The 17756-nt window shown below is 46.1% G+C and overlaps 1 protein-coding gene across 1 annotated transcript; it reads right to left on the bottom strand.

Moving 5' to 3' along the window:
- Window positions 1-1719: 1719 nt before the first annotated feature.
- SF3A1 (splicing factor 3a subunit 1) lies at window positions 1720-17741 on the bottom strand. Its single transcript, XM_034428652.2, has 17 exons — window positions 17504-17741; window positions 16449-16564; window positions 15284-15488; window positions 14854-15111; window positions 14647-14721; window positions 13629-13779; window positions 13049-13242; window positions 12734-12851; window positions 11702-11887; window positions 10881-11002; window positions 10109-10345; window positions 9247-9457; window positions 7603-7632; window positions 5256-5410; window positions 3929-4030; window positions 2952-3023; window positions 1720-2273 (listed from the first exon to the last, which is right to left on the bottom strand). The coding sequence occupies exons 1-17, from the start codon at window positions 17564-17566 to the stop codon at window positions 2172-2174; spliced, it is 2397 nt and encodes a 798-aa protein (XP_034284543.1). The 5' UTR covers window positions 17567-17741; the 3' UTR covers window positions 1720-2171.
- Between the last annotated feature and the right edge of the window lie 15 nt (window positions 17742-17756).

Below are 17756 nucleotides of genomic sequence, written 5' to 3'. Positions count from 1 at the left end.
GGGTTGGACTAGATGACCTACAAGGTCCCTTCCCCAACTCGTTAATATGAATCCCACCAACCGGAGAAACGCGTTGAAATGATTCTTCCCCAAAGCAGAAATTGGGAACTTTTATCCTGAGTGGAGGTTTTGGAGGCTGATTTGGGGAGATCCACTGATCAATGACTGCCGTTTCGGAGTCCAGCCGCCCACCAAGAGCTTCCAACAGATTGTTAATCTGTTATCGATCTACTCCCCCTACCTGAATTCCTTCAGAGACCCTCCAGATCTCACCTGGATTTTGAATTTGGACTGGGGTGGTGATCAACAGCGCCCTCTGGTGGTCCGGGCTGGGTTGGCATCTTAGGAACTGCCAGAATTCCGGAAAGTAACTTTTTCCAGCTTTTATTAAAAAGCATCGTCTGTTTAGTAAGGGGATCATTATAAAACATTGAATAAAAATGGTACCCCAAAGGATCTTACGGGGACCAGAATATACAATTCCATTATTTAATGGGATGCCCCAGCGTGATTTTATTATTTATTTTATTTTATTTTATTTTAAATTTGATTTATATGCCGCCCTTCTCCGGAGACTCAGGGCAGCTTACAATGCGTTAAGTAATAGCCTTCATCCTTTTGTATATACCTGCTTAGTAGGGATTTTTGGGCCCCCCAAAGTGGGGATAAGTGATAAGACGTAAATGCGGGGATGTAAATAAAAGAGTGGACTAAATATCTTTTAAGACATTTTTAGGCTAACGGAGCAAATAACTCTTCAAGTAGAACTTTTAATAAGTTTGTTATGTTATTCAGGGCACCACGACTGTTTTTAATGTATTCTATTCTTGATACTCGTGTTATAGAAATATATTTTTACAGAACGGAAGTAAACACGGGGGAAATGAAATGTGTACATTCTTGCTTGAGGGGGTCTGTGTGGTCTTTCCTACATGTTAATGTATCGAGTGTGATAGTGTTGTCTATATGTTGCTTAAGAGTTGGTTTAACATAGTGTAATCAAAGTTTTTGTTCTACAATGCAACGAAACAAGTGGTTTCCCCATAGGTTTGCCATTATTCTGGAAAATATTCTGAGCAGGGAAGCACAAATAGCGTGGATCAGTGGTGCAATTCAATTTTTTTTTTTTACTACTGGTTCTTTGGGCGTGGCTTGGTGGGTGTGGCAGGGGAAGGATACGGCAAAATCTCCATTCCCACCCCACTCCAGGGGGAAGAGTACTGCAAAATCCCCATTCCTTCCCCACTCCTGGAGGAAGGATACTGCAAAATCCCCATTCCCTCCCCACTCCAGGGGAAGGATACTACAAAATCTCCATTCCCTCCCCACTCCTGGGGGAAGGGTACTGCAAATTCCCCATTCCCACCCCACTCCTGGAGGAAGGATACTGCAAAATCATCATTCCCTCCCCACACATGGAGGAAGGATATTGCAAAATCCCCATTCCTTCTCCACTCCTGGAGGAAGGATACTGCAAAATCCCCGTTCCCTCCCCACTCCAGGGGAAGGATACTACAAAATCTCCATTCCCACCCCATTCTGGGGGCCAGCCAGAGGTGGCATTTGCCGGTTCTCCGAACTGCTCAAAATTTCCGCTACCGGTTCGTCAGAACCTGCTGGATTTCACCCCTGGAGTGGATGTTATTTGCACACTGTCAAAACGCTCAGGAGACCAAAGAGTAGCTGTGTACTGTCAATCAAGGAGATCTCACAAGGTTCAGGTGGGAAATCAAAAAAAAAAAAGATTTTTATTAACCTACCGAAACTTGCTTGTCCCTAGAAAAATTAAACAAATTGGTTCACCCAACAGGTAAAAGATTCTGAACCAAAGCAGATCCCACCCATCCAATCTTGGACACAAGGTTACATTTAAAGGCAGACCCCGCGAGGGTTCAGCCAGTAGGGGGAAAGACCCCCATGAGGAATTCAACTATGCACTTGCTGGAACAACACAAGACCTACTACAAATACGTCACGAGCTGCTGAAAAGTAACGCGGAATTAGCACAAATCTGCACGACGACGGGATGGGTAAGGGTCAATTTCCTCTAGACTCTGGATTACCAAACAGACGCACAGGGCCAAGAAAACAGCCCGAAGAAGACACACAACAGCTGAAACTTAGGTGGCGAAGTCAAGCAGCTGGCTGGACATCACGCCGGAGGCGGACGCTCACTTCTTCCTGCCCCCTCTCTCTTTGAGAGCCAGGTGGATCACTGAACCGCTGCTCATGTTGTAGTAAGCCAAGGAGTTGGAATCTTTGATGAAGATGCCCTGAAAGAAACAAGACCACAAGTTTCAAGACCAAAGACTAGAGCAGTGATGGAGGTTGTGGCCCGTCAGCGGCCTGTGCGGCTGGTAGCTAATTCAGACGGCGAGGAAGCTGGTGTGGTGCTGTGCCAGATTTGGAGTTGGCATTCACAGCCAGGAACGGAAAGTAATTCAAGCTGAGAAGCAAGTTGAAGAGGAAGCAAGGGGGGAAAAAAAGTTCATTTATAAGCGATTCTGTGTTGGGAAGTCTACGGCAACACGCAGGAGTGGGCTGCTGGGGGTTCGGCAGATTCTGTGCAGTTCAGAGAACCCCCAAATCCCACCCCTGGCTGGCCCCGCCCCACCCCTCCCAGGAGTCCCCACGCGGCCTATTTTAGATGCAGGTAAATGCAGGGCACGCATGGAGGCTCGGGGAGGGTTAAAAACAGGCCAACCTTAAGTTCGGGTAGGGCCTCCGGAGCCTGGGGAGGCTGTTCTCGCCATCCCAGAGGCTCGAGAAAAGCCTCCGGAGCCTGGGGAGGGCAAAAACGCCACCCTTCCCATGGTGCAGGTGGCTGACTGGGCCAAATTTTGGAAGCCCACCCCTGGGCTGGAGTAAAGAAGAAAAGGAGGACCTACAGTTGAATTACGGCATCCGAGGAAGCGGGAGGGTTCCATTTCCAAGGCTGGAGGGTGACTCACCTCGTACTGGAGCTTCTGTTTCCCAGCAGGCATGCCGGTGGCCTCGTGAATCTTCACCTTGATAACAGAAACCTGCGGGCCGAAGAAAACAGGCCCCTCTTTAGGAGAACGTGGTGCAGCATCAGGGAAGGATCAAAAAGGCCCCCAGTATTCTGCCATGATGGGCAGTTAAGAAACACCCAGATGTGAGGGTAAGAGAGGGAGGAAGAGAGAAGGAGAAAGGAAAGGGAAGTAGGGAGGAGAAGAAGAGGAGGGGAAGAGAAAGTAAGGAGGAAAGAAAAGAGAAGAGGTGGTAGGTTGGAGGAGAAAGATTGCTGTAGAATAAAGAAGATGAAATGGAAGAAAGGCAACCCCGAACAAATATAAAGATATTAAGGTAAAGAATGAATTGTTTAAAGAATAAAAGAGAACAAATGTGAATAAATAGCAATCAGTAGAATTTAAGGGCAAATGAAGATGTTGTTTATGTAAGCAAGCATAGAAATATTGAGACATGATAAAAGAAAAGGGGAAAAAAAAAGATTTGGGCAAAAACTGTAATTGAGTAAAATGCATTTGAGTTTGATGAATTGTGTAAGATAAGATATGGCCAGATGTGGGTAAATCTGGGGGGGGGGGAGAACCAATAAATAAATAAATAAAAAAAGAAACATCCAGATGAGCGTGACTGTGTTTCGAACACAGGAACTCCTTGACTTATAAACCATTCATTTTGTGGCCATTCGGAAGTTACGTCAGTTTGGGGCTTCTCCAGGACTCGGAGCGAGCTGGGCCCAGAAATAACCGGGTTTATTTAAGATTTATTTATTGTCCAGGTCAGAGTGTTTTTGTGCTATTTGCAAGAGTAGGGACCACAACTCTCAGAATCCCTCCACTTATGGACACAATTGAGCCCAAGCATTTCTGACGTCGTAACTTTGAACGGCCCTCAAAGGAACTGGTCTCTCTACCCGTACGATGGCGGCCAATCTACCTACCTGGTCGGAGAGCGGGAGAGTGAAGACCAGGACTTGGCCACTCAGCTTCCATTCCGTTTTGTCCTGCATGTTGGGGACTTGGACTTTGACGGTGACTGGACCCTGAGTGGAGCAGAGATGAGAATTATTTTATTGTATAATGAATAATAATTATTATTATTTTATGAGTAAGAAAAAAACGATTGAAATTTGAGTTTTAAATGTAATGACGGCCCTTTCTAGGCTGTTTTAGAAAGGGCTGGTTCCACTCTGTAAAAATTCCACTGATGACTGTCTCGACTTACGACCAAAATTGTGGGCTCGGTTAAAAGTCATAAGTGTCAGGTTTCGAGGTCGTCTCAAATAAATTGCATTTCAAGCAAAGTCTTTGATGAAAAACTCCCATTTATTAAGCACGACATTCTAACTCCGACTCCATCGCAGCCAACTCTGACTTCCAGACCCAAAACCCTCCCCCACTCCTCTGCACTCATTGGCCATCTTCCAAGTCACTCTACCCCTAATCTACTGCTCCAGCTCAAAGGAATTTCCCCCCTCCCATCCCGTCTCCTAGGGGATATTATCTCCAGGGAAAATAAGCAGGTGAAAAGTCAAACGTCCCTTTCCAGACGCCTCCGCTTCTCCTTCTTATGTCAGCACTAGAGTAAATGCAGCTTGAAGTGCTGACAATAAGTCTAGGACTAACTGAACAGAACTTCTAAAGGAGTTTCTGAAGCTTGGCCCTTTTAAGAAACCTGGATGTCAACCCGGAAGCTGGCCTGACTGAGGCCATTTTGAGACTTCAGCGCTGACACACTTGAGAAGAGGGACAGGGAGGAGGGAATAGAGATGTAATCCCTATTTTGTGACCTTCTGGCAAACAAAGCCAGATGGACTCAACAACCGTGCTCCAAACTTAACTGTTAATTCCCTTAACAGCTGTGGCAAGCAAGGTCGTAAGATGGGACAAAGTGCTCTTAACTGTCTCGCTTTAGCTATGGACATTTCAGGCTCCATTTTGGTTGCAAGCCGAGGAGTGCCTGTATGGCATGAAAGGCATACAGGCACCGTATGCCTTTAAAGGCATACAGTAAGATCAGCCTGGCCCAAATCTTCCACATGAAGGTGCTTTTTTTTTAGCCTGCTGACCAAATTTTCCCTCTGGTCAGAGAGAGGCGGCTTTCCAAGCATCATTCCGAGCTTTATCACTGGAGGCTTTCGAGAAGAGACTGGACTGCCATCTGTCAGAAATGGTGTCGGGTCTCCTGCTTGGGCAGGGGGTTGGACTAGATGACTTACAAGGTCCCATCCAACCCTGTTAATCTGTAATCAAAGCATAGCTCCGCACCTTGTTTCTGCGTAGAAACTCTTCCTCTGGCATCAGGCTTTCTTCGGACTTGAGTTTCTTGGAAGCCGGCTCATCGTCCATGGGAGGTGGAGGGTGAACCTGAGACACGGGGGACGGAGCCGAGACAGGTGCTACAGGTGGGGCTGGAACAAAGGCTGAAATAACAGAAACGCCGCTTTGGTAAGAAAACTGTAAAAGTGATATTTGGAAGGCGGTGGGGGTGGGAGTGGGGGAGCGAGGAGAAACAGGGCTGTACAACTTCCTCAAGCAGCAGGTGCCGAAGACGGCGTCAAAATGTTACTTCCACGTCAGAGTCAAGAATTAACAGTCGGGACCTTCCTTTGCCCGAGTCAATGGCTTCTTGCAAAAAAGCAGTCATCGAGACGCCGATGTTAAGCGCCCCGCTTCTTCGTCGGAGAGGGGCGACTGAATTTGGCAAATGCCGGGCTGCTTTTGCTGCATGCAACGATGCAGGGGCCCAGAGGCGCTTCCTAGCCGCAGGAATGACCACGGCGGCTCTTCGAAGGCGAGACCCATCGGACACCCGCTGCTTTGAAGGAGGAGAAGACACAAGAAAAGGAGGAGAAAGAGGAAAGTAACCGGTCGTAACTCCAAAGCAAAAGAAGAAAAAAAAAAAAAAAGAAAAAAGAAAAAAAAGCTGTGTTAAAAATCAGGTCAGTTCAGCTGAAAGCTCAAGGGAAGCCTGGCACTCTTCTCTTCCCCAAACACCCCACAAGCCAGACACCCCATCGGCCAAAAGTCTAGGGAGATTCTCAGCCATCCAGGTCATAATTGTCCCACAGGTGTTTTTTTTTTCCAAAAGACAACTTGGACTTTCTTCGGCCAGGAAACAGCCTATTTCAGTTTCAGCACAGCCTGATTAGCACAAGCAGCTGATTGTTGATCGGAATGGCTGGAAAATGGGGCGCACGGAGGCCAAAAATGGGGCATGTGGAGGTGGCAATTGGCAATGGCAGCCTGAAACAGCTGATGGTCGGGAGGCCGATCCAACCAACAATCAGCTGCTTGTGCTAATCAGGCTGAGCTGAAGCTGAAACTGGCTGTTTGCTGCAATGAGGCAACTGGACAGCCAGGAGCCTAAACTTCAGTCCCTCTCAATAAAAAACGTGGGTTTTGCAGGAGAAACATGAAGGTTAAATAAGCCTCTAAGCCTCCATGAGGTATCTTTGTCACGAAAGGGTGATGCCCTCCCGCACTTCCTGTGTGGCGTGTCCAGTGAGAGGATGCACTGATCGGCTCTTTGCAACCTACGCTGCCGAGATATCTCTACCTGTCCTAAACTCTTAAGAGGGGACAGAGATCATTTTAAAGGACCGTATTTTTCGGGGTATAAGACGGTCGGGACTATAAGACGCACCTTACCTGGGGAGGAAAACAAGGAAAAAAAAAATCTGCCTCTACCTCTGCCTCCCAGCAATTTGCCTCCTGGTAGCAAACAGCCTGTTTCAGTTTCAGCACAATAGGCTGAAAATGGGGCACGCGGAGGCCGAAAACAGGGCACGTGGAGGCGGCAATAGGTGATCCCTTCAACAGCTGATGGTCGGGAGGCCGATCCAACTGACAATCAGCTGCTTGTGCTAATCGGGCTGTGCTGAAGCTGAAACAGGCTTTTTGCTGCAACGAGGCAAATTGCTGGGAGGCAGAGGCCAAAGGGTGGGGGACGGCAGGTGGGCGGGGCTACATTTGGAGTATAAGACGCGCCCAAATTTTCAGCCTCTTTTAGTGGGGGGAAAAGTGCATCTTATACTCGAAAAAATATGGTAATTAAATCCATTAAATGCAAATAAATCCAATTCCTTGCTCAAAGCGGGAATTCGAAGCCTTCGCATCTCATATAGCTCTTCGGCTTCAATCTGAACACATCCCTTTTTGGCCACTGTGGCACATTATTGTGGTTGCAATCTTTACTTTTTTTTTTTTAAACCAAACAGTGCACTTTCCTACTTGTGTCCTTGACAAGCCAAACTTAACAGCTGCACAACAATTACAGCAATGCAATGCAGCTCAGTGAGTTTTATGTATTTATTATTTGGCATGTCCTCTACGATGGATCCCTCTGTTGTAGGAAGCCTCTGGCTCCCTCACAAGGTGGAGCTCCGGCACTCAAGTCAACATGCAACCACACAACACCTTAGAAGAGCAGCAACAATCAGGCCAAGGAATCTACAGGGTCAGAAGTACTGACAGACAGACAGACAGACATCAGTGAGGACTTGCCAGGGTTCCCCACTCCGGACAGACAAGAAGAAGTGAATGCATGCAGATCAGAGCTCAACTTGAAAAGGTTAGCGATTAGCTGAGATCACAGTGACATTTAAGAAGTTACCTGGACTGCCGACCGGTCCCTGTCTGTAGCCTATATTGTAACAATTAAATATCATTAGTCAAACAGCTTAGCTCAACTGCGGCCTATGATCATCAGAGAGAGCTGGCTTAGCTTTTTTCGGGTTTCAACCTGAAATGCAAATCCCAGTCCGTTAATTTACCCTGCACAAGGATGCTGCCAAACAGTATATATGCATTTATTTAACTGAATTCTAACGATTAGGGTGGGTAGTGTACATTCTTCCATACCAATGGAACATTCCCAGTCCCCCCCTCCACCCAAAGAAAAAGGAATAAGAAAGAGAATTAGGATGGTGGACTGGATGAGAATGACAAGGTGTGCTCATTTTTTTTTTTTGCAAAACAAGGTCTGCTGAGACCAAGGTTGGCAAATTCTGTCTTTGTCCATCATCTCTTTCTACACTTTGGATAAAAGAACGATGTACAAAAATGACTTGTTGCCTGAATACAGTTCTTTATAAAAGCAACCCAAAGTTGCCAAGAAAGCAATTTAGGGAGAGAGCAAACATTCATTACAGCATCGCCTCTAAAGGAACAGAAGGTGACAGAACAATATCTGAATATAAATACTGAAGTAATTCGGTTTTGTTTTTAATTACCTGTTTGCCGACAGTAATCACAACTGGCTAGGTTTGTGCAGCTCTACCATTTAAAAACACAATGCATACCCTATCAAGCCAGAATGTGGTTTGAGCCTGGCTTATGTTGTGGTCTGCCAGCAGCCTGCGGAGCTGGCAGCAGAGTCGGACAGTAAGGAGTCTGGGGAGGAACATGGGCCAGTCCTGGAGTCTGGGGAGGGCTCGGATGAGGGCTCTGCGTCGGAGGCAGAGATGACGCCAGGGCCATCTGGGAGGTATGTGCTGCCTCCAGAGTCGGACCTCAGCGAGGCAGAGGAACAGGAGGAGCCTGTTCCTAGTGCGTGCATGTGCAGAGCTGCCAGAAGGCACGAACAGTTAAAGCAAAAGGGACGACTCGGGAGTAAGGCCTGGAGATGATTGGCCCCTCACATAAGGCTTAAAAGAGGAGCAAAGGCACGTGGGCCCTTTGCAGGAAAGCAAGATTGTTAATCCTGTTCCCAGTCAGCATCTCTGTTTGATTCTGGATTGTGTGTGGCTTTGCCAAGTAGGTCTTAGGCAGCGTGTCAAGGGAGATAAAGGTTGATTATCCCGAAGGACTTTTTGCAACTAATTGGGACTCAGCTGTGAATGAACATAATTCACAGCTGTTGCAATAAAAGAGGTTTTGGGGACTATTCGGGTGTTTTAATGACTCAGGAAACCGAAGTCACAACAGCTTACTCTTAATATTTTGCTTGAAAGTAGCCAGTAGGCAAATGTTGGCCTCCTTCAGGATGAAGAATATTTTACTTTCAGCGCTTAACATTTTCTTTTTTTAACAGCAAAACTAAAATAAAATAAAATAAAAATCTTACATGGAATTTTGTAACGTAATGGTTGAGCCTCAGCTTTCTTTAAAAAGCGACATTTAATGCTGTTGTTAAGGGCACGGCGGGAGGAGCTGTGAGCGTTGGGAAGGATGCACCTCCAGGGAAGTCCTGAGAGACCTTGGATTCTAAGGACCTTCTGTGTCTCCTACAGTGACGGCTAGGAAGAGAAGCACTGACCTGTGGGTACAATCATGGGCGGAGGCCGCGGGGCCATAATAGGCGGAGCTGAGGGCGGCATCGGCACGACATTAATCCGGGGGGCGTGGATGATTGGAGGCATTGGAGCGGCGATGACGGAACCTGGTGGCAAACGGACCACGGAAGTCATCGGCGGGCGAGGCATGACCGGAACTGCGCTGACGACGGTGGTGCGAATTGGAGGGGGCATCTGGAAGGCAAGCCAGAGTCAAGGGAGAGCTGTGTGAAAGGGACCAGACCAGAAACCAGGGTATTTCTAATTTGACTTTGGAGCAGAGGCTGGGACACCTTGGACGAGCCCTCCACCCAGAGGTTGCGGGGAAAATAGAACAAGGGAAGGCTTACACAAGAAGGCAGGATATAAACCTAACCCTTCAAACATTTTGACTGCCGAGATGAAGTCGGTACAAGTAGTACTCGACTTACGACCGCAATTGAGCCCAAAACTTGGGTCGCTCAGTGAGACGTTTTGTTAAGCGGGTTTGGCTCCATTTTAAGACTTTTCTTGCCATAGTTGATAAAAAGTTAATAAGCCAGTGATTAATAAAATAAAAATAAGCCATTGCAGTTGCTAAATAACCCGGTTGTTAAGTGAATCTGGCTTCTGGGATCGCGTGACTCCCGGACATTGAGAATGTCATAAATAAGGAGTCAATTGCCAAGCTTCTGAATCTTGGTCACATGACTGTGGCCGTGTGAAAACCGGGGACAAGTCCCTTTTTTCAATGATGCTGTAACTGCGAACCGTCACTAAATGAACTGTTGTTAAGTCGAGGACTACCTGTGCCTACAGCAGGCGAGGAGGACTAAGGAGGGAAGGTTCTCAGGGAACAGGGCTTACCGAGGGAGGGCGGGGCACGGAGGCAATGGGCGGAGCACCGCTGGGGATGTTGGGGGCCGAGGACAGAGGCGGAGGCATCTCGTTGGGTTTGCTTGGCCCGATTTTCTCCTTGGTGTCGTCTTCTGGCACCAGCCCTTTGGCCTTGTGGATCGCCTCAATCTGCTCTTGCAGGGTTATGTTGGCCTGGGCTGCCTGTTGGGTCCTGGCCATGCTGCCCGAGTGGCCGTCCCAAGTCACCTGAAACACCACCGTGGAACAAGGGTCAAGCTCGGTCAGTATATATATATATATTCTGTATATATTTATAATCATCATTATCGTCATCTTCATTGAACGACCCCATCATTCCTTGCGGGGTGGAATCTGGGCCAACTGAATGGAGCTAACAGAGTGTTTTACTGGCCGGATGCCCTTCCGGTAGCCAGTACGGAGTTTTGTTCAGCAGATAAATTCTCACTCTGCCCAGAGAAAGAAATTATCCACCTCTACCTAGGATCCAATTCACAGTGTCCTGATTGTGAGGTGAGAGCTTCACCTCTAGGCCACTGCACCACTCATTCTATATATATATATTTATACTGGGTGTAAATCCTTCCATTCCCCACCATTCCATCAAGAGATGAAGAAGCTTCTTGGATGAGAAGTGAAACGTCTTCAAAGAAAAACCAGAAAAGCCCAGTTGCCTCCTGAAAAAGCACCTTTGGGTGCAAGCTAACGGCAGGCCAGGTGTGGAAGGGAAGAGCTTCTCTTGGCTGCCCTGCCAGGGACATACCTTTTCTTCAGGCTTCTGGATCTCTTCTTCACCAATTTTCTTGCCAATAGCAGTTTCTTCCACGCCAAAAATATCCGTACGGCGCTCAGCCAGCTGCTTCAAGCTGCTTTCGATATCCAGGCCTAAATGGACACGAATAAGGAAAGGTTTCATTTTTTTCAAGATGGGACACAATTCAAAGACCCTTGGGCATTCCCCAACTCCCAGAAAAGATTTATTTATTTATAATGAGATCCGTTAAGGCAACCTAGCTTAAAAAAACATTACTGATAACATGCCCCGTTTCCCCCCCAAAATAAGACATCCCCTGATAATAAGCCCAATCGGGCTTTTGAGCTCATGGCAATAAGGCCAAGCGCTTATTTCAGGGTTCAAAAAAATATTAGACAGGGTCTTATTTTCGGGGAAACACGGTAGATTAAACATAAAATTACAGAAATAACACAATAGCACACAACATCAACGCAAGAACAAAAAAAAAATATCAATTATCTCTTAACAGGAGTCCATTCTGGGTCTTTTAAAGCCTTCCTAAATGCCACCAGGGCAGGAGAAATCCAGATCTTAGGAAGGATCTCATTCCAGAGGGCACCATTCTTGCTAGGAAGCCAGAGTTTGTGAGTTCAAGTCCCGCCTTGGCTATGAAAACCAGCAGGATAACTTTGGGCCAGTCACTTTCTCTCCACCTAACTCACAAGGTTGTTGTCATTGGGGAGGAAAATAGGACAAGGAAGGGGTCCCAGTATTCCATTTTAATCGAATCCAAATTGCTATTTAAATAAGCACGTGACAGCTAGCAAGGAGATCCTGGCTGGACTCACCTGGGGCATACACTTCGTCATCTGTCTGCTTTTCTCGGAGAGAGCGATCTCTTTGCTCCAACCAGCGGGGATCCAGAAGGCCAATCCGCATGTGTTCCTGCATTTTGCTGGCAGGAATTTTCTCCCCGGTAATGGGGGAGACCAGATACTCGTCTGGAGCTGGGGTTGGGGGCAGAGGCTTGGAAGCTGGAGGGAGCAGAAAAAACACATGTTAACAAGGTTTTTTTCCCCCCCGGCTGTGGAGATCAGTGTGCGCAAAATAAACCTCTCCAGGTAGGTTAGTCTTGCCTGGGGAATTCTGGGAGTTGAAGTCCACTCATCTTAAAGATATCGTTCAAGATGGCGGCATGCGTAGATGCTGCATTTCTTTTTAATTTTTTTTAACATTTTCTTTTAATACAAGCATTCCATCTTTTATTAAACTGTGGGTATAAAATTCTGTGTCTTAACAATTCAATTTACCACCATGTTCATTGCTTACATTCATTCTTATATTAACACTAGATAGTAATAATAATAATGAAAAAATAACATAACCCTAACATTTCTCTTATCTGATTTTACAATACCTTACTCTCATATTTATTCTCTAACCATTGATAAAATAACTCCCATATATTATAGCAATCTGATTCTTCCTTTCCTTGAATTGCAAATGTTAAATCTATTCATTTCTGCACATTCTAATATTTTCTTAATCACATTCTCATCCGTAGGGATCTCTTCGCTTTTCCAGTTTTGTGCAAATACAAATTCTAGCTGCGGTTATTACATGAATACTCAAATATACATTGTCTTTACTATAAACTTCTGGTTAAGATCCCCAACAGGAATATTTCAGGTTTTTATGGTATGGGAAAAGTAGACAATGCAGTTTTGAGCTCCTGGTGTCACAGGAGAGTGTGTGGGCAAAAACTAGTCTATACCTGTGGGGAGTTGCAACCAATTTCATTGTATACATGATGTACAATGACAATATAGGTAGTAGCCAAGGTTAAGAGACACTGACACAGGCTTTGGATTTCATCTTACCTTTCGGATCATAATCTTTCCGGACGATGACTTGATCTGGAGTAGGGGGCAGCGGTGGGGGCATTGGAGTTTCTGGAGGTGGAGGGACCTTCTGGCTGTCATCGTCGTCATCAGAACCCTTCAAGTGTTAAAAAAAAAAAAAGAGGAGGAGGAGGAGGAAGAGGAGGAGGGTGAGACAGCAGTAATTAATTTCCAATTGCTCCTGTCCACTTCCAAGCCCTGAAGATCATTCAATCCGATCATGTGTGTGAGATTTGGAGGAACCCGTCAAACTGCACCCTCCCCCCCCAATGGGGGTCTGTTTTCATCACTCACTTCGTCCATGTCCTGCACTTGGGTGTCCTGGTCCAGCTGGGAGGGAGCCTCGTCTGCCTTCTCTTGCTTGTCGTCTTCGTCGTCCGATTCCACCTCCATCTCCACCTCTTCGCTCTCCCCAAACTTCTCGTAACGTTCCTGGATCAGGATGCGAGCCCCGAGTTCCTCAGGAGTGGTTGGAGGAGGAAAATTTCCTTCAAGAGAAAGGAGGGATGGGAAAAAAATTCTTGTTAATTGTCACGAAGTGGATCACAGGGAGACGTCCGGCCTACCTTTGAATTGTAATTCAAATCAGGATCTAAAAGTAAATCTTTTTTGCAAGCTAATCAACTTCGGTTTGGAAAGGGGGAGGGGGGGCTTGACTGCTGTGAATCAACTATGATCTTGGTACCCTAATTTATTCTGCAATGGCCCTCCCTGTTCAAAAGCCGGCTGGGACCGAAGGGGGAAACCATGCTGGAGGACGACATCCCAAAGTCTTCATGTCTGATTTTTCCTTCCTGGTATCCGTAGTGGTTCCTGGCTGCACGGAGCCCCTGGAAAAACAGATGGCACTTTTGAAATCAATGAGGGAATGAACCTTGTTCCGAGGGCTGGAAATCCACCGTTTCCACCACCACGAAATCGTGCCAGTCGATCTGGGCGTAAGCCACCCGCTCGCGCTCCTTCTCCTCCTCCTCCTTCTTCCGCTCACGCTCCTGGAATTTGGCCCACTCGACTCTGTAGCACGCCTGCCGACGACACCAACCAAGGGAAACAGAGAGCCCTTATGAGGAAAGGCCATAGAAAAACCACCTTCCTTTTACAGGATTTGGGAAAGTTCCCCTTTTTCGTTAAATTCAGGAATCCTTTGGAAGAGACCGAATTATATTTCTAAGTCAGCATGAGGCAGCCTGAGCGTTTTTGCCAAACCCTCCCTTGGTCAAAAACAATGAAAATAAAAAGAGTATTTCAATTTGTTGGCATTTTGAGGCAAGAAACAATGGAAACAGCAGGGTAGATTTTAAATAGGTAAAAAGAAAGAAACTCCAAGCGTCCTCAAAAATTATCAGAAAATGGGAGGGGGGGAGGGAAACCCTGCCCCTGTCCACAAACATCCCCATTTTGTACCAAAATCCAAATTTACTCAATCCTTCCCACCGAAACCCACGTGAATGTTGCACCCAACTAGAAAACAATACCCAGTCTGATTAAAGTTCTTATCTGGGACAGAAGATTTTAAGGATCTAAATATTACAAGCAAATTATACAAGAAAGAAAGAAAGAAAGAAAGAAAGAAAGAAAGAAAGAAAGAAAGAAAGAGAGAGAGAGAGAAAGAAAGAAAGAAAGAGAGAAAGAAAGAGAGAGAGAGAGAGAAAGAAAGAAAGAAAGAAAGAAAGGAAAAGAGAAAGGAAAAGAGAAAGGAAAAGAGAAAGGAAAAGAAAGAAAAGAAAAAAAGAAAAGAGAGAAAGAAAAAGAAAAAAGAAAAAGAAAGAGAAAAAGAAAAGAGAGAAAGAGAGAAAAAACGAGAAAGAAAGAGAAAGGAAAGAAGGAAAGAAAGAAAAAGATAGAAAAAAAGAAGGAAGGAAGGAAGGAAAGAAGAAAAATTCCTTAGTCACCTGATCTAAGACTTCTTTTGGATTTTCAGCTTCCTTCTTCAATTTTATAATGAGGCCCTTTGGTGGGATCAAGATCTGTAAAAACACATCCTTTTAATATGTAAGATTTCTCATGAAACCAATTCTATTTCTGAAGTACTTTTTTTTTTGGTAGAAAAACCACCTTTGTAAACCCTCCCCGTTGCGTCCAAAGAGCATGATCTTCACCTTGGTGTACTGTTCCACCAGTTTGGTGAAGTAATTGAAGAGGCTGTGCTGCGGACGCAGGAAGTCGAACTGATAGTTCCTCTGTTCCTTCTGCATCAGCTGGGTCAGGAACTGCCGGCCGTTGCGAGCCACGAACTGGGCGGTCAATTTCACCACGTCCAGGTCAAAAGCCGAGATGGAGGGAGGGTCTGCAATGAACTCAAATTCTGGCGGGGGCTCCTTGGGAATCACCGTTTCCTGAATCACCTGGGCCTGGACCTGCAGAGGAAAGAGGCACAGAACTCCGATACTCTCTCCACTCCACCCATTTTATTTAATTATTTATTTAATTATTATTATTGATTATTCGTTAAGGTTAAGTTGCTAAGAAACCTGCTAGGGAGGAAGGAGCTGCGCAAAAAGACGAAGCCCAGAGAGGAGATATTTTTACCTTTTGGGGAAGCTGCTGCTGAGCACTTTGCTGGGCCTGCATAACCTTCGGAATGGCCGCGGAGGGCTCTTGCGCCTTTCCTTCCTTGAACTCGTTGACCTTGTGGCGGTAGTAGGCATGGTAAGGGTCATTGGGGTTCAGGAAATTAAATTTGGGGTTGTTTATTTCATTCTGGCGGATCCGAGCTTCAAACTCTGGGCCGTTTCTGGAAAATGATGAGAGGAGAAATCAAAACCAAACCAAACCAAACTGTTGCTCAGAAACCATGACAGACACCCCAGCATCTCTCTCAAAGCAAGACACGTCAAATTCAAAAGATTCCAAGCCACAAAATCACTGCTGAACTATTCTGAGCCTGAAAAGCTTGCATCTCGGCATCCGAGATGGGAGACAGTTTCCAGACACTTCCAGAATAGTCAGCACAGCATCAGAAAGTTTTTCTGTGCCTAATCAGACATTCTTATCTTAATGGAGGGCAGCCTGAGAAATTATTTCAAAGGATCACGATCAGAAAGCAACTTGTACCACTGGGGAGTTTTTAGCGCATGATATCTGGATGGCCTCTATCTCTCTGGTACAGGGGTCGGCTACCCGCGGCTCTGGAGCCACATGTGGCTCTTTCATCCCTCTGCTGCGGCTCCCCGTCGCCTGTCAGCCTCACAACTGATAGGGCTTTCGGTTAGGACAGGTAGAGGAAAAAGGATGCTGTGCTAGGAGACGACTCTATGGTGGGGAAACTAGATTTCTGGTCAACAGAGGAAAAAAGGACGCCATGCTAGGAGGCGGCTTTATGGTGGGGGAACCGGACTTCCGGTCGGCTATAGAATTGAACAGGGGGCTTCCGGTTAGAACCTTTGTGGCTCTTTGAGTGTTTAAAGTTGCCGACCCCTGTTCTGGTGTTTTGAAGACCTGGCTTTTCCAGGTCTTTCGCAAGTGTAGGATTGTTTCAACGTTTGCGATGTGATTCTTGTATCCCTACCATCTTTTAGTTATTGTATTTTTCCTTTGTTTTTACCCTGAGCTACCCAGAATTGTTGGGAGTTGGGCGACGTGCAAATCAAATAAATAACAAGACCAGTTCAATCCGACAGAGGCTGCCCAAAGACTCTCTGCTTGTGTGCCGCAAACGGAATTTAGTTCACGAGCTTCATCCAAGCTTTCTCACCTAGCCACAAAGCTGGCTGTCTTGTCCACGATATTCCTAACCTCCGGTGGCGGATATATAATTCCCACAACTGGTTTGGCAGGTGTAGTTTCTTCCTTCTGCGGTTCATCTTCTGGCTGCATGGAGACATCGAGAAGGTTTTCAGAATCAAAATCATTGCACTTGTTAAATTTGTAACCCGGTCGTCAATGGCTTCCCCATTGACTTTGCTTGTCCGAAGGTCGCAAAAAGGGATCACGTGACCCCTTTATGACACTGCAACCGTCATAAATGTAAGTCAGTTGCCAAGCATCTGAATTTTGATCAGGTGACCGTAGGGATGCTGCAATTGTCGTTAAGTGCGAAAAATGGTCCCAAGAAACCTAATTCAGTGCCATTGTAACTTTCTAAATGAACTGTTTTAAGTCGAGGACTACCTATATTTCTGTTCAAGAGGGGCAACAACCACAGATCTGATATCCCAAGGGTAGGGGTGGGGGCTGGGGCAAATATTTAAATATTAAAATATTTTGGATGATTTAAAATATTACAATATTTTCGGTTTAAAATTTTACAATAGTTTTGATTTAAAATTTAAAAAATATTTTCAATTTGAAATTTTAAAATATTTTCAATTTGAAATTTAAAAAATATTTTGGATGATTTAAAATTTTACAACAGTTTTGATTTAAAATTTAAAAAATATTTTCAATCTGAAATCTAAAAATATTTTCAATTTGAAATTTTTTAAAAAATATTTTCAATTTAAACATTTTTAAAGCATCCTGGTTAGGTTTCCTGCCCTTTTAATGGGCCCTTGGCTTCATTTCCTATCCAAACTGGCTGGGGACCATGGGATTTGCAGCCCCACCTATGGGAGGGCGGAGCTACAGCAAGAGCTGTGTTCAGCCCCTTCCCCCACTACAACTCCCAGCACACCCCGCGCCTCTCGCTAAGCACTCTGGGAGAAAGCCTCGCGCCCCCCCCCGCTCCTCTCTGAGAGGCCTCAAGCGCGGAGCGACAACGGAGTGGGGGTGGGGAGTCCTCATTCCCTTAAGACGAAAGCCGCGAAATACCTGCTTGGGCTCCGGAGGGGCTGGTTGAGCGGGCGCCATCGCCTGCACCGGTCCGGCCGGCATGACGCTCCTTCTCCGTGGCGGCACCGAAAGCTCCGCGCAAAAAAAAAAAACGGTTCTGTAAACCTCGGCTCTAAAATGGCGGCCGCAGCCAGAATGCGCGCGCACAAAGGGAGTGCGAAGAGGGCGGAGCCTATAGGAAGAAGCGGCGCCTGCGCACCCCACTGAAGCGGCGCTGTTTACGTCACTCCCT

The sequence above is a fragment of the Pantherophis guttatus genome, chromosome 17 (assembly GCF_059756535.1).
Source record: "Pantherophis guttatus breed Tessera chromosome 17, ASM5975653v1, whole genome shotgun sequence".
Classification (NCBI taxonomy): Eukaryota; Metazoa; Chordata; class Lepidosauria; order Squamata; family Colubridae; genus Pantherophis; species Pantherophis guttatus.
The sequence above is the reverse complement of the archived record's forward strand: the minus strand, read 5'-3'. Positions and strand labels throughout refer to the sequence as shown.

Excerpts from the sequence above, each read along its gene's own strand:
- SF3A1 (XM_034428652.2), bottom strand. The coding sequence starts at position 17,566 with ATGCCGGCCGGACCGGTGCAGGCGATGGCGCCCGCTCAACCAGCCCCT. Across the intron at positions 15,112-15,283 it reads AGCAGCAGCTTCCCCAAAAG|GTCCAGGCCCAGGTGATTCA; the intron begins GTAAAAATATCT and ends TTTCCTCTGCAG. Across the intron at positions 10,346-10,880 it reads TCCAGAAGCCTGAAGAAAAG|GTGACTTGGGACGGCCACTC; the intron begins GTATGTCCCTGG and ends GTGGTGTTTCAG.